Source organism: Vipera berus (assembly GCF_964194415.1).
Source record: "Vipera berus genome assembly, chromosome: 2".
Classification (NCBI taxonomy): domain Eukaryota; kingdom Metazoa; phylum Chordata; class Lepidosauria; order Squamata; family Viperidae; genus Vipera; species Vipera berus.
In genome coordinates this window covers 285,552,218-285,579,710 of record NC_138203.1, presented here as the reverse complement: position 1 = coordinate 285,579,710, position 27,493 = coordinate 285,552,218, and the positions used below count along the sequence as shown (strand labels likewise).

Here is a 27,493-nt window from a genome sequence, read left to right as displayed (position 1 = left end):
TTAGAAACACTTTTCTCTTTTCTCTTTCATGATTAGTTGTTCCTTAGTATTGAGGTCTGGCCTCAAAATAATAATGTAGCATTTGGGGAAAAAGATGCAGCTTAACAGGCCAGCACTGGAAGCCAAGATGGAGGTGATCTGCACAGCCACCATGTATTTCCCTTTGGTACTCAGGTAGGTGGGTACAAAGGAGACCCAGACACTGCAGAAGACCAGCATGCTGAAGGTGATCAACTTGGCTTCATTGAAGGCCCCAGGTAGATTCCTGGCCAGGAAAGCTACTGTGAAACAGATGGCAGCCAGGAAGCCCATGTAGCCGAGAGCACAGTAAAACATGGCAATAGATCCTTCATTGCATTGTAGGATGATCTCTCCAGGCTGAGAGTGTAGATCAGAGTCAGGAAATGGGGGAGAAGTGCCAAGCCAGCTGCTGCAGATGACTATCTGGATACCAGAGCAAGAAAGGATGATGGAGTTGGCCAAACTCTTCCCCAGCCATTTCTGAACTTTATTCCCTGGTTTTGTGGCCAAGAAAACCAGCACCACCGTGATAGTTTTGGCCAAGACAGAAGAAATGGCAACTGAGAAGATAATGCTGAAGGTTATCTGTTGGAGAAGGCAGGTGACTCTCCTTGGCTGGCCAATGAAGAGGAAGGAAGTGAAGAAGGAAAGCAGGAGGGAGACCAGGAGGATGTAGGAAAGGTCTCTGTTATTGGCTTTGATGATTGGAGTGTCTAGGAATTTAATGAAGATTCCCAAGACAAAGGCTGTTGTTAAAGACAGGAACACAGCAATGGAAATTAGGATGATCCCTAAATTGCCTTTATAATTTAGGAAGGTTTTAATCTTAGGAATACAGCGATCTTGACTGATATTTGGATGCTGATCTTCTGGACAAGGGGCGCATTTTTCTGAATCTGAAAAGAGGAAGAGTATTGTTCATCTTAAAGCTGGTTCTTTCACCTTTTATTGAAGCTACAATTTGCATAATATTAGTAAGGAATGAATGTTGAGAGATAAACATAAGAATGAAGATACAGAATGCTGAAATAGAGAATGTATTTCTTATGTAGGGTGCACAACCCAAATGGAAAATCAGAATGCTAAGGTCAGATATAAGTGAGCAAAACGTACCCGATAAAAGAAAAATCACCTAGAAGCAAGGAAAATCAAGGAAGCACTGGAAATAGTAAAGTTGCACATACTGTAACAGCTGTAACTAAGAAAATCACCAGATACTAAGCTTGAATTGCACACTATAAGTCAAATCTCCAATTTCAGTCAAAACTTTCTACCAATCCATCAATGGAGAGACTGCAGTGAACCAGTGAACACCTGTTGAAGAAGAAACAGTGCAGTTCTGGGTGCAGCCAAGGGATAACCCAAAGAAATACAACAAGAATGCAGCTTGGTTAAAGTAAGTGGATATGAATAAAATGGATAAGTAGGAAGTAGAGGGTGAGAAAGTGAATAAGAATTTTAAAAAATGAAATGAAAGAACTTGTAATAATAGCATAAATAATGAAGAAAAGGAGAAAGTTCATTAATTTTTCAGCAGTGGGTAAAGATGAGTTGTATGGTTTTTGGTTGAAACATCTGACTGATTTGCTCTGCACTTATTGCCATGCAGTTTAACAACTTCTGGAAAAACCTACCTGATAATGAAAGATCCAGCAAAAGGAGCACCATCAGCCAACTATAGGGCAATTATCTGCTTACCTACAAGTTTCAAATTGTTAACTGATGTGATAGTTGATGCAGGCAAACATCATGTACTGTAATTGAAAACAAGCTCTTTCCTCTTGAGCAGAATAGAAACTGCCCAAACATCAGAGGAAGAAAAGATCTGCTCCAAACTGACAAGATGATTTTGGAAAACTGCAAGAGAATAAAAACCAGCTTGACTGTAGTTTGGATTGATTATAAGAAGGCATTCAACTCCCTAAACATGGTTGGGTAATTAAGTGCCTAGAAGTAATAGGAGTAGAAACATAAGAAGCTTTGTGCAAAGATCAATGGCACAATAGAAAACACAGTTGGTGGTCAATGGAGATAGACTAGAAGGAAAGTAGGCGTGAGCTTAAATTGCCTCCAGAAGATGGTAGAGGACAGGAAGGCCTGGAGGAACGTTGTTCATGAGGTCACGATGGGTCGGACACAACTTCGCAACTAACAACAGCAACAACAAAGAAGGAAAGAGAAAGATCAAGAGATGAATCCTTCAAGCAGACCTACTATGACTATTACTGTTTGTCATTGCATTGATTCCTCTGCCAACAATAGTGAACAAGTCAGGCCATTGGTATCAAACATCAGAAACATCTGCCAGGCTATCTCACCTCTTTTACATGGACGATCTGAAGCTGTATGGAAAAACAGCATCTGGAGCAGAATTGTTCTCAAAACTGTTGGTATGTATAGGCAAGATATTACAGTGGAGTTGAATTGGACAAATGTGCCATCCTCACCATCAACAGGGGGAAAATAGTGAAAACTGAAGGAATCAAGATGCCCTATGAAGATTCTGGATGAATGAAGATTCTGGATGAAGTCAATCACTACAAATGCCTGGATATCCTTCAAGCTGACAACATCAAGCACACTGAAGTCAAGAGAAAGGTTAGAAATGACTACATCAAGAAAGTGAAGAAGGGACTTTCTGTTCCTGTTTTCCAGTGAGCAGTCTGAAGATTCGGAATGCCGAACTCTTTGGCTGAAATTTCTTTTTGTTGGGGACCCTAGGGGGCCAGAACCCACCCTGAAGGGGTGGAATGAAGGAAGGAAATCCCAGGGACTTAGGAGAGATGGCGGTCTCCCCGAACGGTCCAGGAGAAGCCTCCCAGAAACCAACAGAAGAAAAGGCTGGCTAATTCCATGTCCAGTCATAGTTGGAGACAATGGAAGTCATAAGCGTTTAAACTAAGCGGATTTAAAACAGCATGCTTGAATCTGGGTAAGAATATTGATTTTCTCTATCCTACCTATTTTCCTGAAGAAGAAAGTCCCAAAAATAAGAGATCTCCAGAAAAAAAAGAGGGGGATTTTACTCCCTCCTTTTGGTTACCAGAAGCAGCGGAACCTACCCTTTAGAGAGAGAAAAAAGACTAGAAAGACCTGAAAAATGAGCAAACACTGACATCTACTGGTGGGTGAGGATTCTTTTTTTCTCTGACCCTCAATGTTTTTAGAAAATGCAGCTGTGTAAACAATGTGAGAGTAACAAATCTGAAGCAATGAATACTTCACAAAAGGAAAGATATGATAAGCGGCAACAATTTCAAAGGACAATGATTTTAAACTACAAAGAAATACAGAACAACCTTGAGAGTATGAATCAACTTATCTCCAACTTAATTTCACTCCAAGAAATTTCCCAGGAAAATACAGTAGAGATGACTGAACAAAATTCTGAGGATAGAGACTTAAAGATGGAACCATATAAAATAAAAAATCATGATTTAATTCAAATGGGAAATATTCCAACATGTCCAAGCAACTTTGAAGATAAGGAAAAGAATGAGAAAAAAATACTTTAGAGGGAAAGGAATGATGCAGCAAAACATACTGATTAAGAAAGGCAATGGCCAGAGAAAAAAGACTAAAATGGAAATCAAGAAAATAGATGATGGGACTTATCAGAGAGAATACTTAAAAAAGAAACATTTGTTTGAATATGGCTAAAAATGGAAAAACTTTGGAATACATTACTCTTAGAGAGATGAATTTTCCTTTTCTTTTTTATTGTTAACAAATACAATAAGAAACATTTGTTTGAATATGGCTAAAGAAATGGAAAAACTTTAAAATATATTACTCTTAGAGGGATGAATTTTTTTCTTAATTAATATATATTTTTTCTTTTTTCTTTCTGTAAAAAAAAGTTGAAATGATTTAAACAAAGCAAACATTTTAGTTATTTAAATGTGGTGATAAGAAAAGCATAATAAAATGTGTTTTGAATAAGAGTTAAAGGATTAGATGATCAGATCTACTGAATGGAATGCTTAAAGTTTAAATAGATTAAATACATTCTTAGCTATGGTCAAAAAGAATAAGAAATTGAGGGAATAAGTATATATAAAATTAGGAGGGATTGTTGTTGTTAGTTGCGAAGTCGTGTCCGACCCATCGAGACCCTATGGACAACGTTCCTCCAGGCCTTCCTGTCCTCTACCATCTTCTGGAGTCCACTTAAGCTCATGCCTACTACTTCAGTGACTACATCCAGCCACCTCATTCTCTGTTGTCCCCTTCTTCTATTGCCCTCAATCTTTCCCAGCATTAGGCTCTTCTCCAGTGAGGAGGGATACATATTTTAAATTGTATGTTATTTTTTGTATCTCAGTGCTTTTGTCTTTTTTGTCTTTTTCTTCTTCTTTCTTCTTTCTTTCCGCTTTTTAGTCTCTCTCCTCTCCTCTTTTCTCTTTCTACTTTTTTACTTATTGATTAAGAAATATAAAACTATGAGAGGGCTTATATGGAAAAAATAGAATCAAATCCACCAATGTAAATGTATTTAATTGTTGAAAAAAGTGTCACTAGTAAGAATATTTAGAATCTGGGGGGAGAAATAAGCTGAAATAAGCATGGTAACAGGATTTACGATAAGGCAACTAAAATGACAAATAGGATTATTGGAAAAACTATATACTTATTTGTTGTTAATCAAAATAATGGGAATTGTCTTAATGTTTTGCAAAGAAAGATACTTTGGGGGAAGGGGAAATCAAATGAAATTAACATATGAAATATAGATTATAGAAATCAATTGTTAAAGATAGTTTTATATATATAAGGCTGGCAGCTGAGACCAGCCCATCCACTCAAACACACCCCCACCCAATCAGAACACAGCCCCCATTCAAAACACACCCCCACCCAATCAGAACACAGCTAACTCCCCACCCAATCAGAGCACACCTCCACCCACAGAACACACACCCCCTGGCAGTTTAAAAAAGAGGAACAAACAGCCACTACCACACACTTCTCCCAGAAGAACGAAGCTGAAGCCACCAGCCTGAGGATGACGGATGAGATTTTGTCGAAACGTTGCTCTTACACCTTCAATTCTACGTGGGGAAAAAATCCGAATGACCAAAGATCTACATAACAAAGAATTAAGGGAGACTGAGATGCATTTCAAACTTATTAGTTTTCGTCAGTCAGCCATACCCTTCTGAGATTCGAACCTGGGCTGATTGCACATTAGGCAGTTGTATTTACCTCTTGAGCCACAGGATCTCTCTCGCTTTGTTAGCTTTCTGCAAGGGGAGATATGTGTCAAATACTTAACTATTTAGATTACCTTGCTAGGCCCCAAACATGAGATTCGAAGCTAACAGAGCGAGAGAGATCCTGTGGCTCAACAGGTAAATACACTGCCTAATGTGCAATCAGCCCAGGTTCGAATCTCAGAAGGGTATGGCTGACTGATGAAGACTAAAGAGTCAGAAATGCATCTCAGTCTCCCTTAATTCTTTGTTAGTAATTTACACAAATATATGAACTATCCGGTGTGACTACAGCCTGTTCGATAGCCTTCAAGATAGGCTGAAAACAGGAAATAAAACAGGGCCTAGCAAGGTAATCTAAATAGTTAACATTTGAAACATATATATATATATATATATATATATATATATATATATATATATATATATATATATATATATATATATATATATATATATATATATATATATATATATATATGTAGGTCTAGAGTCTCGGGTTTCTTCCCGCGTTCCTTTCATCTTCAGAAAGTTGTGGCGACGTTTCGACGAAATCAACTCGGAGCCAAGCCAAAGCTCTGGAGGCCACTACACAGCCCACTCCTCAAGACACCAAATCACAACACTCAGGATATTACGACACAACAAAAAACCCCACCCATTCAGAACACACCCCACCCAATCAGAAGACAGCCACGCCTCCAACCAATCGGAAGACAACCACACATCCACCCAATCAGAAGACAGCCACGCCTCCACTCAATCAGAAGACAACCACGCCTCCACCCAGTCGGAAGACACCCCCACCCAATCAGAAAGCAGCCACGCCTCCACCCAGTCAGAACACAGCCCCACCGGCAGTTGGAAGAAAAGGAACAGACAGACCACGCATTGCTCCTGAAAGCAGCAGGAGGAATACTCCGGCCTGATGATGACGGATGGGATTTCGTCGAAACGTCGCCACAACTTTCTGAAGATGAAAGGAACGCGGGAAGAAACCCGAGACTCTAGACCTACACATACAGACACCCGCGAGAATCTACGAAAACATATATATATATATATATATATATATATATATATATATATAAAGGGACGCAGTGGTGAGCACCTGTTACTCGTCCCAGCTTCTGCCAACCTATCAGTTCGAAAGCACGTAAAAATGCAAGTAGAAAAATAGGGACCACTCCGGTGGGAAGGTAACAGCGTTCCGTGCGCCTTTGGCATCTAGTCATGCCGGCCACATGACCACGGAGACGTCCTCGGACAAGCGCTGGCTCTTCGGCTTTGAAATGGAGATGAGCACCGGCCCCTGGAGTCGGAAACGACTAGCACGCATGTATATATATATAACTTTATATATATATATATATATAAAGTTTGTTAAGCATTCAGAATACACTTGCTTAGTCCCAGACATGGGACAAATCTTATTTCCTGTTTCGGCCTAGCCCAAGGCCATCTACAGGCAGTAGCCACAGCAGTGGCAGCTCATATTTGTGTAAATATTTTTGGTTTGCTGACAAAGAATAAAGGGAGACAGATATGATCATTTCAAACTTCTTTGTTTTCATAAAAAAAATTACACAAATATGAGCTGCCACTGCTGTGGCTACTGCCTGTAGATGGCCTTGGGCTAGGCCGAAACAGGAAATAAGATTTGTCCTGTGTCTGGGACTAAGCAAGTGTATTCTGAATGCTTAACAAACATTTAACACATATCTTCCTTGCTTCTTAGCTAAGAGAGAGAGAGAGAGAGAGAGAGAGAGAGAGAGAGAGAGAGAGAGAGAGAGAGAGAGAGAGAGAGAGGGAGGGAGGGAGGGAGCCTGTTGCCTAGGGGTTAAAACAACTGCTTAAGACGCAGTCGGCCCAGGTTTGAATCTCAGAAGGGTATGGCTGACTGATGAAAACAAAGAAGTTTGAAACGATCATATCGGTCTCCCTTTATTCTTTGTTAGCAAGCCAAAAAAATTACACACACACACACACACACACACACACACACACACACATATATACACACACACACACATAAAGTGAAGAAGGTCTTAAAGTCCAAACTCAGTGGAAGAAATACCATCAAGACAAATAACACCTGGGCTATTGCAGTTATTAGATGCACAGCTGTAATAGTGGACTGGACCCAAGCAGAAGTAAAAGCTCTGGATAGGAAGAGCGAAAAATAATGACAATGAATTATGCCCTTCATCCACACAGCAATACTGATGGACTCTATGTACAAAGGAACATAGGTGGGCATGGAATGTTTAGGAATAGAATAGAATAGAATAGAATAGAATAGAATAGAATAGAATAGAATAGAATAGAATAGAATAGATCTTTAAAATTATATTAAACAACATCTGCCTATCTGAGGTCCCCTCCGATGTCACTCACCTTCTTGGGTGGAGATGGTTCCTTCTGCACAAGGAATACAGTCATAACAGCAGATGGGCTTCCCTTCCTGAGCCACCTTCCTGAATCCGGGATGACAACTTTCCACACACCTGGAAGGAGGGAGGGGCTGAGGAGGGAAAGGAAGAACATTCAGAATATGAACTCATTTTGAGAAAAAATAGGAAAGGATGGACCACCCCATCAAATTGAAGAAGCTGCAGGCTACTTGCCAGTTTATCATCTCATCTAATGACAAGAACAGACATAGGTTTGAAAGTTAGATTAGTTTAGATACCGACTTCTTCAAGAAAAGGACATTAAGCTAACATTTAAGCACACTGAAGTCAAGAAGCAGGTTAGAAGTGAATAGAGTGAAGAAGATCTTAGTCCAAACTCAGTGGAGGAACTACCATCAAGACCATTAACACCTGGGCTAAGAAAAAGGCAACATTTCTGATGTGAAATTGGGAGTCCTTTAAAGCCACTATTACTCCATTGTGAGAATTACAGAAAGAATGAAATAAAGAGGTTTCCTCACCTTGTTCAGCTTTTCCATCTGTGCAATATTGTTCTCATAAATCACCAGTTTGGAACCCTGGATTCCCTGTCTTTCTAGATGCCCAGATTTCATCCTGGTGACAGAATTGTTGGTGTAAACCATCCAGTTCACAATGTCCAAGTCAACAGCCGGGTCTCCATTCTCATCAAAATATACCCCATCAATGGAATGATTATACAACTGGGGTTTTTGAAGGAAAGCATGAAACTGGAAAGGAAGAGAAAAGGAGAGTATTTGGAAAGGAAACCAGACATTCTATGATAAAAGCTCCTGGTTTACCCTGAGGGCAAACTGAATATTTCTCTACACAAAGCCCAGGTTCTAGATTTATTTACTCCTTCAGGGCAGAAACTGGACATAGTTGAACCATAACAGCTACTAACTTACTGCTTAAATACAAACAGAGTAAACTGTGCAAATGGGACTTTCAACATCCAAGTAGCATTTGTGTTTCCACTCTTTTGTTCAGGCTAGGAAGAAAAACAGCAGCTCATCCTGATGACCCAGCCCAACCATTTCCTTTCCTTTCTTTCTGACTCTTTGTCTTAATTTTGACTCCCCCTTTTCTCCCTGTTTTTTTCCAGACTGCAATCTATGGACTAGCAATACTTTGGCCTTAGTACTGAAATATTCTAAGAGCAAAGAAGGTATCGCCCCTTTCTTGTATTATTTTCTCTCCATTAGTGGTGAAGCTACTGAAGAAACCTCAAGTAGACCCAGTCAAGATTGTCCCCAAGGTGCTTTTCAAAAGGCAACTGGACTTTCTTGATTTTTATTCCTTGAAAATGTTTTGCTTCTCATCCAAGAATAGAATAGAATAGAATAACAGAGTTGGAAGGGATCTTGGAGGTCTTCCAGTCCACCTCCCTGCTCATAACTTCTGGAGGCAAGTTGTTCCATTGGTTAATTGTTCGAACTGTCAGGAAATTTCTTCTTAATTCTAGGTTGCTTTTCTCCCCTGCTTAGTTTTCATCCATTTCTTCTTGTACTGCCTTTAGTGGGGAGACAAGTTGGTGCTCTGTGCAGGCAGTCAGATTCCTTTATGGCTCTGAACTTTCCCAGTTGTGGTGCCCACTTGCGAGGTAGCACCAGGAAGGGAGGAGACCTTGGGTGATGCTGCAGGAAGAGCTGCTTTTCTTTTTTCTTTTTAGTATAAGTTTTGTATTGATTTTCCAATGTTACAATAGTATCTTTGAAAAGCAATGTGGTGTCTGGGTTACAATAATTCTGTTTCATACAAATACATATTATTACAAATCTCCAATTTGTTGTAACCAGAATTTCCTCTCTTTTTAATACATATTATCTCTTATTTAAATTAACATACTTCTTATTGTTATCCATCAGTTATTTAGTAGTTTTCTTACATTTGTCAATACTTTTGTGTATTTTATATTTTAACAGTCCATCTTTAAGACATCGAACACCTTATATACTTTTCCAGCTTTAATTTTGCATTGATATTAATGTTCAGCATCTGAAGTTTCTCATTTTTATATTTCTAAGTGACCTCAATTCCTTTTGCACAATTCTCTCCAATACCTAGTAATATAAATATACTTCTCATCTATCTCATTTCCATATCAACAAGTTGGTAATACAATATTCTTGTTTTCATTATAATTTTCACGTATTGAAAATTAGCCAAAATTTCTCCCATTTCACCATTTAATACATCCTTTCATATCACTATATCCAAGTATATTAATTACATTTTATCATTCTTAACATATATACATCTTAATCAATTTCATTTAAACAGCTCAATATTTCAATTTAACTGTTAATATTCATACATCTGCGGGTTTTTTTAATTAGCCAGTATTTTTATCTACTTATCGAAACAATCTCTCATAATCTAAGTACAATCCTGTCTATTTTAGTATTTTCCATTTCAGGCCTCTTAAATATGTCCATTCTTCTTCAATCTTATTCTTGCTTTTTTCCTTTGCCATGTCATTTTTCGCTTCTTTGCTTCAGGGTCATCAAAGAATTCTTGTGTTATTGTATCGTATTGAAGTGACCCTCCAATCTTCCTTTTTGAAGGGTTGAGGGGCCTAATAAAAGCACCAAATCTTCTCATTATTTTCACCTCTTGATATAGTTGTCTTGGACTGTGTATTTTTATTTCTTCCATCTGTTTCTTATTCTGATCTTCAAATGTCTGTGCTTATTGAGTAGTTAATTTTTCTGTCAATGTATTTGATTGTTCAATTTCTTCTGTTATGTTCTGTCCTGTTAAATTATTAGTTGTAGTCACAATTTCAGTTTGCTTCTCCAAGACGCTTTCTATTTTTTCCCCAAAAGCTCTTATTTCATCGCCGGCTGTAGACAGGAACTGATGAGTTTGGTAAGTTATGTTCATTATAGCATAGATTTGTTTTTGTATTTCTTCCATAGTGGAGTCACATCTGCTGTTCAAGGTTAGTCTTATCTTGCTTTTCTAATGAATCAGCCAAGTCTCTCTCTCTCTTTTTAAGAGTGTTAAATTGCAATTTCAGGTTTAGCCACTGGGTGTCCCCCAAGTGCTTAGCAAATTCTTTTCTTTTCTTTTAGGGAACTATCTGTTAATCTCTTTTCAGTTATTTCTTCTATTTTAGAAGAGCAAAACCAAATTTTTAAATGAAAATAGGAAGTAAGGAGTAGGTAGTCAAAAGCTTTTAGTCCACAAGTTATAAAGTTCTAGTTGAGGTCCAATTCAATTTTTCAACATTTTTTAAAAAAATACCCCTGGAGGCTTGATCACCACTATGAAGGGAGGGTTGAACTCCCCCCTCCTCTCTACAGGGGGGGACGGTACTTAGCAGCTCATTTAGGTGAACAGAAGATTGGGGTATAAGAGAGGAATCTTACCCAGTCTCTCCATGCTGCTTTAATGTTGCCTGGTGGTAAGTGTGACTTCGGCTGTCTGCAGCCTAGTAACCAGCCATGTTACTATGGCTGGTCTTTCATCCACTGATTCGAAGGGAATGCAGGCACTAATGGGGGTGGTGGTTTGCGGCTCCCCCGCATTTCTGCAAAAGCCCCTTCTTGCTGGTCACCCCTCCAGGGCAACTCTTTGGCCCTTTTAGGACCCCCAAGGAATGCGAAACTGGACATGGAAGACAAGAGCCATCCTCCAGACGTCCACAACGGCAGCATTGACAAACCAGAAGCCGGAAGAGCTGCTTTTCTTTATCTCTGGTGTAAAGGTTGGGAATCAGGCAAGCATTTCCTATAACAGGGCTGGTACCTTGGCAAGCCAAACTACAATAACATTGTGGTCTCCTGGCTACTGTAACAACACCATATGCTAATAATAATAAACATGGATGATTGATAATTTCTATAGACATTGAACCAGTCCTGACTTTTCTCTTGCACCTTTCAGTCTTTGGTTTACTCCTGACAAAAATAAAACATTTTTGGTAACTTGGATGCAGAACCCTCCCTTCTTACAGTTTGGAACTGAGTTGTGCACTAGAATACCTGCCAGGCCTTCAGCCTTTGAGCTCCCAGGTTCTCACCATTGTTTCTCATTGGCCCCTTGGATCTGGAGAAATAGGCTGAATGCAAGGCCAGCCCCACAGCCCAGATTATGTTGTAAGTGAAAGAGCTGTCAAGAGATAAGATTTGTTGGATATCTTCATTGGGTAGAAGCTCCAGTTCTTCTCTTTCCCTGCACTGTCTCCAGACTTTCACAGAGAAGACATCCTTGATGGAGGAACATGTAAAGGATTTCCTTACAAAGTGTTTCATGGAAGAGTGAAATTGCTTAAAAGCATCAAAGACCTCCATTTTATTTGTCTGTACAAGAAAGGAAAAAAAGCCCCAAATGTTTTGGAAGGTAGAAATACTACTTTCCATGAAATCCCAAGTGAGATCCCAACAGGCTGCTATGATCCAGAGTTTTCCCGTGGTGGGTTCCTTAAGATGTTTAAGCATGACATGCGTAATGAATATGCCCATCTGGAATGAACTAATTTCTGCACTGTAGAGAAAGACATTCACTTGTCTCCACTTAGCAAATAGTTCCAATGTCATCACCAAGTTTCTGACTTTTACGGAAAACAGTTGAGATAAAACTGGACAAATGCCCTTCTTGACCAGCATGGAAGTCATTGTCCTCATGAACCTCTCTCCCTGGTCAGTGTCTGGAGCCATTAGGCCAACCAAGGTCCATCTGAAATGGAGGAGCAGCTCGACCATCCCTGGATACTGGACACCTTCAGCAGGAAGCATTGGGTAGAAGAATGGAAACTGAGTTTTGTCCCTCAGAACTGGGGAAACAAAGCTGTAACTGATCTGAAAAATGAAGAGAAATTTATTTAGAATAGAATGGAATGGAATGGAATAGAATAGAATAGAATAGAATAGAATAGAATAGAATAGAATAGAATAGAATAGAATAGAATAGAAGTTGGAAGAGACCTTGGAGATCTGCTAGTCTAAACCCCTGCTCAGCTTGTCCAAGCTCTTAAAAACTTCCAATGTTGGAGAATTCAAAATGTCTGGAGGCACTGATTAATTGTTCTAATTGTCAGGAAATTTCTCCTTAGTTCTAGGTTGCTTCTCTCCTTTATTAGTTTCCATCTGTTCCTTCTTGTCCCTTCAGATACTTTGGAGAATGGCTTGACTCCTTCTCATTTGTGGCAACCCTTGAGATATTGGAACACTGTTATCATGTCATCCCTTGTCCTTCTCTTCATTAAGCTAGACATACATTATGTGATCCATATAGTGATCAAATAACAATTCTCTCCCAACTGAACACTTCTGAAATAAAGATCTTTTGGTGGTAAATTTACTCCTCTGCTCAGTTATTGCTTTTCTTTCCACTTGCTCCCTAAGTGCAGAATTTTGCTGTTCCAAAGTGTCAGAAGAGTCCTCATATCTGGATTGAGATCATAGCAGAACACAGAACACAGAATAACAGAGTTTAAAGGGTCCTTGGAGGCCTTTTAGCCCAACTTCCTGCTTGAGCAGGAGACCCTATATCATTTCAGATAAATGATTGTCCAGTCTCTTTTTGAAAGTCTTAATGATGGCGCACCCACAAGTTTTGAAGGCAAGTTATTCTGTTGGTTAAATGATCTCATCATTAGGAAATTTCTTCTTAGTTCTAGGTTGCTTCTCTCATTGGTTAGTTTTTAACTTCTTGTTTTGCCTTTTTATGCTTTGGAAAATAGTTTGAACTTTGCAGTCTTTGCAGGAGCCCCTCAAATATTAGAAGAGCTCTATCATGTCTTCCCTAGTCCTTTTCACTAGACTAGCTATATCCAATTCCTGTAACTGTTCTTCGTACATTTTAGCCTCCAGCCCCTTAATCATTTTTGTTGCCCTACTCTGCACGCTTTCCACGGTCTCAGCTTATTTTTAATATTCTGGTGACCAAAACTGGATGCAGTTTTCCAAGTGTGGCTGTATTAAGGCTTTGTAAATTGGTACTTAACATTAAGAAAACCAAGATCATGTCATCCGGCCCTCTCAATTCTTGGCAAATAGATGGGGAAGAAATGGAGGTAGTGACAGATTTTATTTTCCTGGGCTCCAAGATCACCGCACTAATGGCAGAAAACAAAGAAGAACTAAAGAGCCTCTTGTTGCAGGTGAAGAAGGAGAGTGCAAAATTTGGGTTGAAACTTAACATTAAGAAAACCAAGATCATGGCATCCAGCCCTCTCAATTCCTGGCAAATAGATGGGGAAGAAATGGAGGTAGCGACAGATTTTATTTTCCTGGGCTCCAAGATCACCGCAGATGGGGATTGCAGCCAAGAAATTAAATGAATGCTTGCTGCTGGGGAGGAAAGCCATGGCAAATCTAGACAGCACACTAAAAAGCAGAGAGATCACCCAGCCAACAAAAGTGCATATAGTCAAGGCTATGGTCTTCCACCCCTTCATGGATTACTGCCTTGTCGTGGCGAAGGGGCTTGCGTAATTCAATGAAGCTATGAGCTATGCCGTGCAGGGCCACCCAAGACGGACAGGTCATAGCAGAGAGTTCTGACAAAACGTGATCCACTGGAGAAGGAAATGGCAACCCACTCCAGTATCTTTGCCATGAAAACCCTATGGACAGTACCAAAAGGCAAAACGATATGACGCTGGAAGATGAGCCCCTCAGGTCGGAAGGCGTCCAATATGCTACTGGGGAAGAGCAGAGGGCTAGTACTAGTAGCGCCAGAAAGAATGAAGCGACTGGGCCAAAGCCGAAAGGACGCTCAGCTGTGGATGTGTCTGGTGGTGAAAGGAAAGTCCGATGCTGTAAAGATTTTTTCTCCATAGGAACCTGGAATGTAAGATCCATGAATCAAGGAAAGCTGGACGTGGTCAAACAAGAGATGACAAGACTAAACATCGACATCTTAGGTATCAGCGAACTAAAATGGACAGGAATGGGTGAATTTAATTCAGATGACCATCAGGTATACTACTGCGGGCAAGAATCCCTCAGAAGAAATGGAGTAGCCTTCATAGTCAATAAAAGAGTAGGAAAAGCAATACTGGGATACAATCCTCAAAATGACAGAATGATCTCAGTTCGAATCCAAGGCAAACCATTCAATATCACAGTAGTCCAAGTCTATGCCCCAACCACCGGTGCTGAAGAGGATGAAATTGACCGGTTCTATGAAGCCCTACAGCACCTTATAGAACTAACACCAAAAAATGATGTCCTTATCATCATGGGGGATTGGAATGCTAAAGTAGGAAGCCAAAAGATAACCGGAATAACAGGCAAGTTTGGCCTTGGAGTACAAAATGAAGCAGGGCACAGGCTGATAGAATTTTGTCAAGAGAATACGATGGTCATAGCAAACACCCTTTTCCAACAACCCAAGAGACGGCTCTACACATGGACATCACCAGACGGTCAACACAGAAATCAGATTGACTATGTACTCTGCAGCCAAAGATGGAGAAGCTCTATACAGTCAATAAAAACAAGACCAGGAGCTGACTGTGGCTCAGACCATGAGCTTCTTGTTGCAAAGTTTAGGCTTAAACTGAAGAAAGTAGGGAAAAGCACTAGGCCAGTCAGGTATGAATTAAATCATATCCCTGTTGAATATACAGTAGAGGTGACAAATAGATTTAAGGAATTAGATCTGATAGACAGGGTGCCTGAAGAACTATGGACAGAGGTTCGCAACATTGTACAAGAGGTAGCAACCAAAACCATCCCAAAGAAAAAGAAATGCAAGAAAGCAAAATGGCTGTCTGAGGAAGCTTTGCAAATAGCTGAGGAAAGGAGGGAAGCAAAAGGCAAGGGAGAAAAAGAAAGATACGCCCAATTGAATGCAGAATTCCAGAGAATAGCTAGAAGAGATAAGAATGACTTCTTAAATGAACAGTGCAAAGAAATAGAAGAAAACAATAGAATAGGGAGGACCAGAGATCTTTTCAAGAAAATTGGAGAGATGAAGGGAACGTTCAATGCAAAAATGGGCATGATAAAGGACCAAAATGGCAGGGACCTAACAGAGGCAGAAGAGATTAAGAAGAGATGGCAAAATTACACAGAAGAACTATACAAGAATGAGCTTAACGTCCCTGATAATTACAATGAGGTGGTCACTGACCTCGAGCCAGACATCCTAGAATGTGAAGTGAAGTGGGCCTTAGAAAAGCTGAGCAACAACAAAGCTAGTGGAGGTGACAGTATTCCAGCTGAGCTATTCAAAATCTTAAAAGACGATGCAGTAAAAGTGCTACACTCAATTTGCCAGCAAATTTGGAAAACTCAACAGTGGCCACAGGATTGGAAAAGATCAGTTTACATTCCAATTCCAAAGAAAGGCAGTGCCAAAGAATGTTCAAACTATCGCACCATTGCACTCATTTCTCATGCTAGTAAAGTTATGCTTAAAATCCTACAAGCTAGACTCCAGCAGTATGTGGATCGAGAACTACCAGAAGTACAGGCAGGATTTCGAAGAGGCAGAGGAACTAGAGATCAAATTGCCAACATACGCTGGATCATGGAAAAAGCTAGAGAGTTCCAGAAAAACATCTACTTCTGCTTCATTGACTATGCTAAAGCCTTTGATTGTGTGGATCATAACAAACTGTGGCAAGTTCTTAAAGAGATGGGAGTACCAGAACATCTTATTTGTCTCTTGAGAAACCTATATGCGGGCCAAGAAGCAACAGTGAGAACTGGACACGGAACCACTGATTGGTTCAAAATTGGGAAAGGAGTCCGGCAAGGCTGTATACTGTCGCCTTGCCTATTTAACTTATATGCAGAGCACATCATGAGAAAGGCAGGGCTAGATGAATCAAAAGTTGGAATTAAGATTGCTGGAAGAAATATCAACAACCTAAGATATGCAGATGATACCACTCTAATGGCAGAAAGTGAAGAGGAACTGAAGAGTCTCTTGTTGCGAGTGAAGAAGGAGAGTGCAAAAGTTGGGTTGAAACTAAACATTAAGAAAACTAAGATCATGGCATCCGGCCCTCTTAATTCCTGGCAAATAGATGGGGAAGAAATGGAGGTAGTGACAGATTTTATTTTCCTGGGCTCCAAGATCACTGCAGATGGGGACTGTAGTCAAGAAATTAAAAGACGCTTGCTCCTAGGGAGGAAAGCCATGGCAAATCTAGACAGCACACTAAAAAGCAGAGACATCACCCTGTCAACAAAAGTGCGTATAGTCAAGGCTATGGTCTTCCCAGTTGCAATGTATGGCAGTGAAAGTTGGACCATAAGAAAGGCTGAGCGCAAAAGAATTGAGGCCTTTGAACTCTGGTGCTGGAGAAGACTCCTGCGAGTCCCTTGGACTGCAAGGCGATCAAACCGGTCAGTCCTAGAGGAGATCAACCCTGACTGCTCTTTAGAAGGCCAGATCCTGAAGCTAAAACTCAAATACTTTGGCCACCTAATGAGGAGGAAGGACTCACTGGAGAAGAGCCTAATGCTGGGAAAGATTGAGGGCAATAGAAGAAGGGGACGACAGAGAATGAGGTGGCTGGATGGAGTCACTGAAGCAGTAGGCGTGAGCTTAACTGGACTCCAGAAGATGGTAGAGGACAGGAAGGCCTGGAGGAACATTGTCCATAGGGTCGCGATGGGTCGGACACGACTTCGCAACTAACAACAACAACAATGGTCTTCCAGGTGCAATGAATGGCTGTGAAAGTTGGACCATAAGAAAGGCTGAGTGCCAAAGAATTGAGGCCTTTGAAGTATGGTGCTGGAGAAGACTCCTGTAAGTCCCTTGACTTTAGAAGGCCAGATTCTGAAGTTGAAACTCAAATACTATGGCCACCTAATGAGAAGGAAGGACTCACTGGAGAAGAGCCTAATGCTGGGAAAGATTGAGGGCAAGAGAAGAAGGGGATGAAAGAGAATGAGGTGGCTGGATGGAGTCACTTAAGCAGTAGGCATGAGCTTAAATGGACTCCAGAAGATGGTAGAGGACAGAAAGGCCTGGAGGAACGTTGTCCATGGGGTCACGATGGCTGGCTTGGACAGTATGAAGGCTACTCCATTTCTTCTGAGGGACTCTTGCCCGCAGTAGTATACCTGATGGTCATCTGAATTAAATTAACCCATTCCTGTCCATTTTAGTTTGCTGAGTCCTAAGATGTCGATGTTCAGTCTTGTCATCTCTTGTTTGACCACGTCTAGCTTGCCTTGATTCATGGATCTTACATTCCAGGTTCCTATGGAGAATAAATCTTTACAGCATCAGACTTTCCTTTCACCAACAGATGCATCCACAGCTCAGCATCCTTTCAGCTTTAGCCAAGTTGCTTCATTTTTTCTGGCAATACTAGTACTAGTCCTCTGCTCTTCCCCAGTAGCATATTGCACACCTCCCGACCTGAAGGGCTCATCTTCCAGCATTATATCTTTTTGCCTTTTGGTACTGTCCATGGGGTTTTCATGGCAAAGATATTGGAGTGGGTTGCCATTTCCTTCTCCAGTGGATCACATTTTGTCAGAACTCTCTGCTATGACCTGTCCATCTTGGGTGCCCCTGCATGGCATAGCTCATAGCTTCATTACGCAAGCCCCTTCACCCCAACAAGGCAGTAATCCATGAAGGGGTAGTTTTTTCTTAGCTAAGTATAAAACTTTTTTCTCCCTTTAGGAATCCTGATCTGTCATCTCTAAATTCCATGATAAAACTCTGCTCTTGGATTTAAATTTCTACGGCTAAATATTGTCTTTTTGGTAAAGAAATACCTGTGGGATTTTATAGGTGCCCAACATGTTTGAAATGAGGATGGAGATGTCAGCATTGGCCCCTTCAAGAACGGCAAGGATGTTTTTCTGCCTTCCACATCTGTAGTTGGGAACATTGGCTTCTTCATCTGAAAGCAGATCCAGAAGAGCATCCAAAGTAATTTGCTCACTGAAATAGTGTTCATAGATACTGTAACCCAGAGTGAGGTTAGGTAAGAGATTCCTAGAATCTTGGTGGAAGTGGTGGACAGCATAAAGGAAGGAGAGCATTTTCCAGTATTTTGTGTATTGTCCCCTGTATGTATAAATATATTAGAAAATAAATCAAAAGAACATTTTCCTGAAATACTATTCAATATTCAACTTCACCTGGTATCAAGAGTTTTTATGTGAGAGTTAAAACATTCCTTAAAATATTAATATAGAAAACTAGTCAAATTAGTAAATTTTAGTACTAAAAATTTTCAAATCCTGTTTCAAAAGTACTACCTCAGTTTATAACAAGAACAGTTGCGAACGGGTTGATGATATTTCATAGCATTTTAGAATGGATTGTTTAATCTCTACTAATAAGGGTGGTTGATACCTCACATATTTAAATACAATGCTTAACATACTGAATTCATGTTATATCTAAACAAATCTAATTATTATTTGATATTGCTTATTCTGATTTTATAAATATCCTTGAAGTTGGACCAAGAATTCAATCTAGCTTAATAGTTATTCTCTCTTCCCCAGCTTTTAATACTTAGAAATTTTACCTATTCTTTAATATTAAGGATAGAATGATAAAACTTGAAAGGGTGATTTAGGAGATAAATTCTACACATCTAATTCCATAGATGTAAACATAAGCCAAGCACATCATTGTGATCATCAGGATCCTTGCATTAGATCAATATTTTAGAATATTTTCATTTTTATTGAACTTGGGAGCATTAAATCTTTGGCATAAATTCATCAGTGGAAATCATAAACATTTGCAAAATGAGTAAATAAGCACATTCTTAACTGTGACTTTTTCATCTCAATATCAATATGATTTTCAGTCATCCAGGTCTTGGTTCTCCCAAAGGTGCTTTCCAAAAGACAACTGGACCTTTTTTTGTTTTTTCCTTGAAAATGTTTTGTTTTTCATCCAAGAAGAATCTTCAGTTGCTTCTTCAGTAAGACATGATAGCAATGTTCCCATATCTCATGGGTTGCCAGAAAAAAAAAGGCTCAACCTATTCTCCAAAGCAGCTGAAGACAAGACGAGGAACAATTGATAGAAACTAATCAATAGAGAGAAGCTACCTAGAACTAAGGAGAAATTTCCTGACAGTTGAAAATTAAATAGTGGAATGACTTGCCTCCAAAAGTTATGCATGCTTCAATATAGGAAGTTTTTAAGAAGAGCATGGACAACTGTTTGTCTGAAATGGTATAGGGTTTCCTGCCTGAGCAGGAGGTTGAACTAGAATTTAATTTAATTTAATTTTATTAGATTTATATACCGCCCTTTCCCGAAGGACTCAGGGCGGTTTACAGGGTATTTTAAAAATCACACCAATACAAAATACAAAAGTTAAAAAACAATTAAAAAGATTAAATTATCCCTGAAAATAAAAACCCCAGTTAAAAATTCTCAGCCTGGGCCGGAGAGCTCAAAGAGCCAAGTCTTCAGGTCCTGGCGGAATGATCCAAGATCCGTTCCAACTCTGTTATTCTATTCTATTCTATTCTATTCTATTCTATTCTATTCTATTCTATTCTATTCTATTCTATTCTATTCTATTCTATTCTATTCTATTCTATTCTATTCTATTCTATTCTATTCTATTCTATTCTATTCTATTCCATGCCCACCTATGCTCCTTTTGTACATAGAGTCCATCAATATTGCTCTCTGGATGAAGGGTATAAATCATTGTCATTGTTGTTTGGTGTTGCCTGAACAGGTGGATGGTCTAGAAGATCTCCAAGGTCACTTCCAACTCTGATATTCTGTATTCTGTTATTCTGTTGCCTTTTGAAAAGCACCTTTGGGACTTTCATCTCAGCAGCAAATCTTGGTGTAGAAAAGGAATTGCAAAGCTTTTCCCAATACCACTTCAAGGAGAAAATAAGAGTGCTTCTAAGAAATTGCAACCATGTCATTTTCAGGAGTCAAGATCAGTTTGAAGATGCTTTCTTCTTTCCTTCATGGGCCAGAGAAGAGTAAGGAGGGACCACTCCATACTCCATACACATAATGTAGCTCTGCTTAAAGGAAGTGAAAAAGGGGAATGTTTGTTCTGCACATTGAAAGGATAGCAAAGATCTCTACTTTGTACCATCTTACTTGATAGGTGCTGAGGAGTCTCATCAGCTGTAGGACGTAAAATAGTTCCCCAAGATAAATGAGAACAGAAAGAGAGGAAAAGTAGCAGATCAAGCAGACAATAGTTGGTTAATTTCAGAGGGGTGGAACTGACTTCTTCTTCTTCTTCTTCTTCTTCTTCTTCTTCTTCTTCTTCTTCTTCTTCTTCTTCTTCTTCTTCTTCTTCTTCTTCTTCTTCATTATTATTATTATTATTATTATTATTATTATTATTATTATTATTATTATTATTATTATTATTATTATTATTATTATTATTATTATTATTATTATCTCTTAATAAAGGTGGCTGATATCCTGAGATATCTCACATATTTAAATGCAATACTTAACATATTTAATTCATGTTATGTCTAAAAAAATCTAATTGTTACAAACCTTTGCTTATTCTGATTTTATAAATATCTTTGGAGTTGGACCAAGAATTCAATCTAGTTTAATAGAAATTCTCTCTATCTCAACCTTTTAGTATAAAATCATTTTAGCCAGCTTTTAATATTTGGAAATTGTACCTATTCTTTAATATTAGTATAGATTATAATGATAAAAATTGAAAGGGTGATTTAGGAGATAGGTTCTACAGTCTAATTTACTAGATGTAAACATAACCCAAGCACACCATTGTGATCATCAGGATCTTTGTATTGGATCACTATTTTAGAATATTTTCATTTTTATTGAACTTGGGAGCATTAAATACTTGGCATAAATTCATAACTGGGAATCATAAACATTTGCCAAATCAGTGACTAAGTACATTCTTAACTGTGACTCTTTCATCTCAATATCTATGGAGATTCTCAGTCATGCATGTCATGGTTGTCTCAAAGGTGTTTTTCAAAAGGCAACTGTCCTTTTGTTTTTCAGTTTTCCCTTGAAAACATTTCACTTCTCGTCCAAGAAGCTTCTTCCATTGCTCCTTCAGCAACATGATCACAGTGTTCTGATATCTAAGTGGTTGCCACAAAGAAGAGGGGCTTAACATATTTTCCAAAGCACCAGAAGCAACCGATGGAAACTAATCAAGGAGAGAAGCAACCTGGAACTAAGAAGAAATTTCCTGACAGTGAGAACAATTAATCAGTGGAATGACTTGCTTCCAGAAGTTGGGAATGCTCCAACACTGGAGGTTTTTAAGAAGAAAGTGGACAACCATTTGTCTGAAATCGTATAAAGTTTCCTGCCTGGGCAGGGGGTTGGACTAGAAGATTTAGAAGGCTAGAAGATCCTTTCCAACTCTGATATTCTGTATTCTGTTGCCTTTTGAAAAGCACCTTTGGGACTTTCGTCTCAATAGTTAATCTTAGTGTAGAAAAGAAATTGTGAAGCTTCTCCCATCACCATTTCAGGGAGAAAATGGAGTACTTCTAAGAATTTACAACGATGTCATTTTCAGAAGTCAAGATCAGTTTGAGGATGACTTTCTTCTATCCTTCATGGGCCAGAGAGGAGTAAGGAGGGACCACCCCATACTCCATACACATAATGTAGCTCTGCTTAAAGGAAGTGAAGAAAGGGAATGTTTGTTCTGCACATTGAAGGGAAAGCAAAGATCTCTACTTTGACCATCTTACTTGATAGGTGCTGAGGAACCTCATCATCTGCAGGACGTAAAGTGGATAAATTAGAACAGAAAGAGAGCAAAAGTAGCAGATCAAGCAGACAATATCTGGTTAATTTCAGAGGGCTGGAACTGACTTACAAGAATAATTGAATGGAAGGAGTTTTGTTGAAGCTAAATGGTAGAAACCTAGCTTGGGTTGCAGAGATTATCCCACTAATGAGAAAATCTCCTGGCTTGTAATAATTCTGCGAATAAACTTCTTCTTGCTCCAGAGTCAAGAGGCATTTGGCTTTGCGCTGCTGAGAAGCTCCCTGAGGCCACAAAAGCAACACAAGGAGAAATAGAAGCAACATGATGTCATGGCCTGATTCACTGGGGTGCATTGCAGATTTCTTCTCAAAGACAGAGAAGAGCAGGTAGAAGAAATAAAAACTCTTTTCCAAAATACAATCTTCACTGGAGGAGCCAGGCAAGTTTCACATCTGAAAAGGAGGGGAGTAAACACAGCCCCTGCCTCCCTTAAAAATCTCCTCATGCTCTCTTTCTAATGAGAAGATATAATGCAGGATTCCTCTGGTGTGTGGCTTTGACATCAAAACATGTTTTTGATGTGCTTGTTGACCAATCTGCTCAATAATTCTAGTAAGGTCTCTTGAGACTTAATTGAAGGACAACAAATACATCTCAGTGATCAGGCTAATTGTGAGGGATGGAAAATCCCCTCTAGAAACTTTGAATTATTCAGCAGGTAGGTGCCCAAAGGGAGAACTCACAAGCGATAGCTTCAAACTTGGAAAATGGGTACTGAGGGACACTGGAGAATTTGGCCCCAAACATTTAGCATGCCCATGAATATGAATAGTCTCAAAACAAAGTAAAATTATATTCTATGTTCTTCTGCACAGCAGTGTACAATTGAAAAATAAAGATTCAAGAGTACACGTAGTCCTCGGCTTACGACCACAATTGAACTCTTTTCATTTCGACCCCAAACCACCCCAGTGATGCCCTCGACGTGATGTCCCGTTGCCTGGAGGCGGTTTGGGTCTGGATGGGGAGGAACAGACTTCAACTCAACCCCGACAAGACTGAGTGGCTTTACATACCGGCATCCCGGGTTATTCAGGATATTCCATCTCTCTCTATGGGGGGGTGAACTATTACCCCCTGTAGATAGGGCTCGCAACTTGGGAGTCCTCCTAGATTCACGGCTCACTCTGGAAGATCACATAGTGGCCGTGACTAGGGGGGCCTTCGCCCAGGTTCGCCTGGTGCGCCAGTTGCGGCCCTATCTAAACCGGGATGACTTATGTACGGTCACTCATGCGCTCGTGACCTCTCGTCTAGACTACTGCAACGCTCTCTACATGGGGCTGCCCTTGAGGACCACTCGGAGGCTCCAACTGGTACAGAATGCAGCCGCGAGGGTTGTGTTGGGAGTCTCCCGATACTCCCATGTTACACCTCTGCTCCGTGAGCTGCATTGGTTACCAGTTGTCTTCCGGGTGAGATTCAAGGTACTGGTAATGGTGTTTAAGGCCCTACATGGCATGGGTCCGGAGTACCTTAGGGAATACCTGCTGCCGGCATCAACCTCCCTTCGCCCTGTGCGTTCCCACAGAGAGGGCCTCCTCAGGGTGCCACCGATCAGAGAATGTCGATTGGTGGCCCCCAGGGGGAGGTCCTTCTCTGTGGGCGCCCCGGAGCTATGGAATCGGTTACCGGTTGAGCTCCGGATGGCGCCCGACCTTCGCTCCTTTCGTCGCGATCTAAAGACATTCCTATTCGAACAAGCCGGCCTGGCCTGACGGGGAATGGGTGGGGTTTTTATTTGCTATTTTAATATTTGTAATTACTGTTTTTAGTTGGGCAAATATTTAATCCGTTTTAATTTTTGTATTGTATTTTTTATGCTTGCCCTGTTCACCGCCCTGAGTCCTTCGAGAGAAGGGCGGTATATAAATAAAATTATTATTATTATTATTATTATTACCTGGAAGCTTATCTGTGTTGCCAGGGTCACCTGAGTAGTGCAAATGGGTGTGGAGCCTTCTTGGAACTGATGAAAGGACTGTGCTGTAGACTGGAGATAGATAATGTCATATCCCTCCCCCTCTGTTGAGAGAGGGATGTTCAGTTTTGACAAAGATGGACTCTTTGACCCCCTCTTTCAAACCAGCGGTCCTCTCTGTCCAGAATGTGGACTTTGCTGTCGTCAAAAGGGTGGCCTTTGTATTTTAAATGGAGATGGACTACTTGTGGGAGACTCATGGGAGGCTCATGTGGCAGCACTGGCAGCAGGAGGGAGCAGAGGCATGCTGTGTGGCCATCTGGCTTGTGCAAGCCTCTCGCAAGCCTGGCAGCCATGCAGCACATCTTGATTGCCTGCCTTCCCCTGTGCCTCTGCCTCCATGCTTGGACTTACCTGCACTGCATGGGCTGCTGCTGCCGCCGCCAGAAAACATCACCTCTTGTGCTGGCCATGCACCCCCCTGAGCTTATTTTTGGGGTAGGGCTTATATTAGGAGCACGCTAAAAAAATCAAGCTAGGGCTTATTTTCTGGGTGGGACTTATTTCTGGGGAAACATGGTATTTTTTCAATTAATAAGGCTTTTATTAAAGATAGTGCCTAAAGAGACAATTCTGAATGATGAATGACTCCTAAATTAAAGAAATATATTTACTGAGATGTAGAGGCACACAGTAATTCTAAGCACTCACTGGAAAAATACATGGAGAAAATTATTTTTTTTTACTTTTAGTCAAACAAGGTTATATTTCTCTTGGATTTATCAAATGAAAAGCTCCCTGAGGCCACAAAAGCAGCACAACGAGAAGTAGAAGCAACATGATGTCCTGGCATGATTCACTGTGGTGCACTGCAAACTTCTTCTCAAAGACAGAGAAGAGCAGGTAGAAGAAATAAAAACTCTCTTCCAAAATACAATCTTCAATGGCCTTCCTAATTCAGGAGCCAGACAAGACTTCACATCTGAAAGGGAGGGGAGTAAGCACAGCCCCTTCCTGCTTTAAAAATCTCCTCATGCTCTCTTTCTAATGAGAAGATATAATGCAGGATTCCTCTGGTGTCTGGCTTTGACATCAAAACATATTTTTGATGTGCTTGTTGACCAATCTGCTCAATAATTCTAGTAAGGTCTCTTGAGACTTAATAGAAGGACAACAAATACATCTCAATGATCAGGATAATTGTGAGGAATGGAAAATCCCCTCTAGAAACTTTGAATTATTCAGAAGGTAGGTGCCCAAAGAAAGAACTCACAGAGATACTGTGAAACTTGGAAAATGGGTACTGAGGGACATTGGAGAATTTGGCCCCAAACCTTTAGCATGGCCATGAATATGAATAATTTCACAACAAAGTAAATTTATATTCCATCTATGTTCTTCTGTACAGCAGTGTGCAATTGAAAAAGAAAGATTCAAGAGTACAGGTAGTCCTCGGCTTATGACCACAATCAAGCCCAAAATTTCTGTTCCTAAGAGAGACATTTGTTAAGTGAGTTTTGCCTCATTTTATGACTTTGCTTGTCAGAAGAATGCAAAAATGTATGACATGACCTAAGGACACTGCAACCATCATAAATATCAGACAGTTGCCAAGCGTTCGAATTTTGATCACACGGTCATGGGGATCCTGCAACGGTCATAAGTGTGAAAAGTGGCATGTTATTTTTTTAGTAACTTTAAATGCTCACTAAGTGAACTGTTGTAAGCTTAGGATTACCTGAACCAATTGTTTTGAATGCTCACAAAGTGGGGGTGGGGTGGGGTGTCATCAAAAACATTTACCGTTGATTTTATTCCTTTTTTTTCCTTTTAAAATTCAGCAAAACTCAAGAGAAAGTTTGGGTTGCCTGGCATGAGAGGTCTCATAGTTGGCCTCAGTTAATCCAAGGGCAATTTGGCTCTTTCTTTAAAAAAGCAACAATGAATAGCCTGTTTCTTGGTTTGAGAAAATCACTGCTCTTTATGAAATTAGAATAAACCTTGATTGTATATTTCTTCAATTAATTAAACATTCAGTGGGAGAGGCTGTCTCTCGTGCCGGCCCCTCTCCCTCAGTTCCAGTCAGCACCCTGCTTCTGATAATCTCCCCATGTGGCCTACCTCTGGGCAGCTGCATCTTCTCCTTCCCCCACGGACACCGCCGGCCTTCCCAGGCATCCTGCTTCTTCGGCCGACTGCCAGCTGCTTCCTGCTTCTTCGGCTGCCTGCCAGCTGCTTCTGGAAATGCTGGTAGGCATGGCTGCTCAAACGGGCCTTCCTGCAGGGTCTGCCACCAAACAGCTGACCCAGGAGGCTGCCACCGAACAGCTGATTCAGGAGGCGTTGGAGAGGGCTACGCGGTGACTGGAGTGTCCCGGTGGCTGCGCTGCTGACCGGTTATGCGTGGGGACCTGGGGGGGGGGCAGCAGAGCATTTGGAGCTCCCTGCTGGGATGGCTGCTGGCCAGAAGAGCCCAGGAACAGACTTCTTTGGGTTTGTGGAGGGCAGTTTGGGCTGCGGTGTTCCTTGTGCAGCTGGGCACGGTGGGGCCAGATGTTTAGGAATAAGGGTGGGGGTTACATGGTCTACTTACCTGGTTGGGGGTGGGCAGCCTGGGGGGAGACAGGCTGACGAACGCGTGTGGGGTTGGCGTCTGAAGACAGCAGCAAACGGAGCTGTAGGGGGGAGGAGGAATTATATGGAAATGTGGGCAGATGTTGGTCTATGGATTGAGGGTGGAGCCCTGTACCTGGCAACTATGTAAGCATTGGGAGCGATGCTGACTTTGTTTTCACTTTATGTGCATTGGAGCTGAATAAAGCAACCTCTGTTTTATCACACGTTCCTGTTGAAGATTCGTGTTTGCTTTCATTGAGGACGTGTAGTTGACAAGATAGTGCCTAAAGTGACAATTCTGAATGATGAGTGACCCTTAAATTAAATAAATATTTTTACTGAGATGTAGAGACACACAGTAATTTTAAACACTCAGCTGAAAAAATACACAAAGAAACACATTATTTATTTACCTTTAGTGAAATAGGGTTATGTTTCACTTGGATTTAACAAATGACATTGTTAGCCAGTAATTCATAACAATTACTATTTTATTTTAACTTTAAATGTTCTTTTGTATTCAGATCTGGCTTCAGAATGATAATGTAGCACTTGGGGATGAAGA

General features: G+C 40.5%; 1 protein-coding gene across 1 annotated transcript; it reads right to left on the bottom strand.

Moving 5' to 3' along the window:
* On the bottom strand, nucleotides 1–24,785 carry LOC308663051 (vomeronasal type-2 receptor 26-like; the record flags this gene model as incomplete). The annotated part of the gene is made up of 5 exons (XM_081319193.1): nucleotides 1–917; nucleotides 7,632–7,758; nucleotides 8,170–8,397; nucleotides 18,373–18,562; nucleotides 24,727–24,785. 5 exons carry the CDS (start codon nucleotides 24,783–24,785, stop codon nucleotides 1–3), a joined length of 1,521 nt encoding a protein of 506 aa, XP_081175319.1.
* Between the last annotated feature and the right edge of the window lie 2,708 nt (nucleotides 24,786–27,493).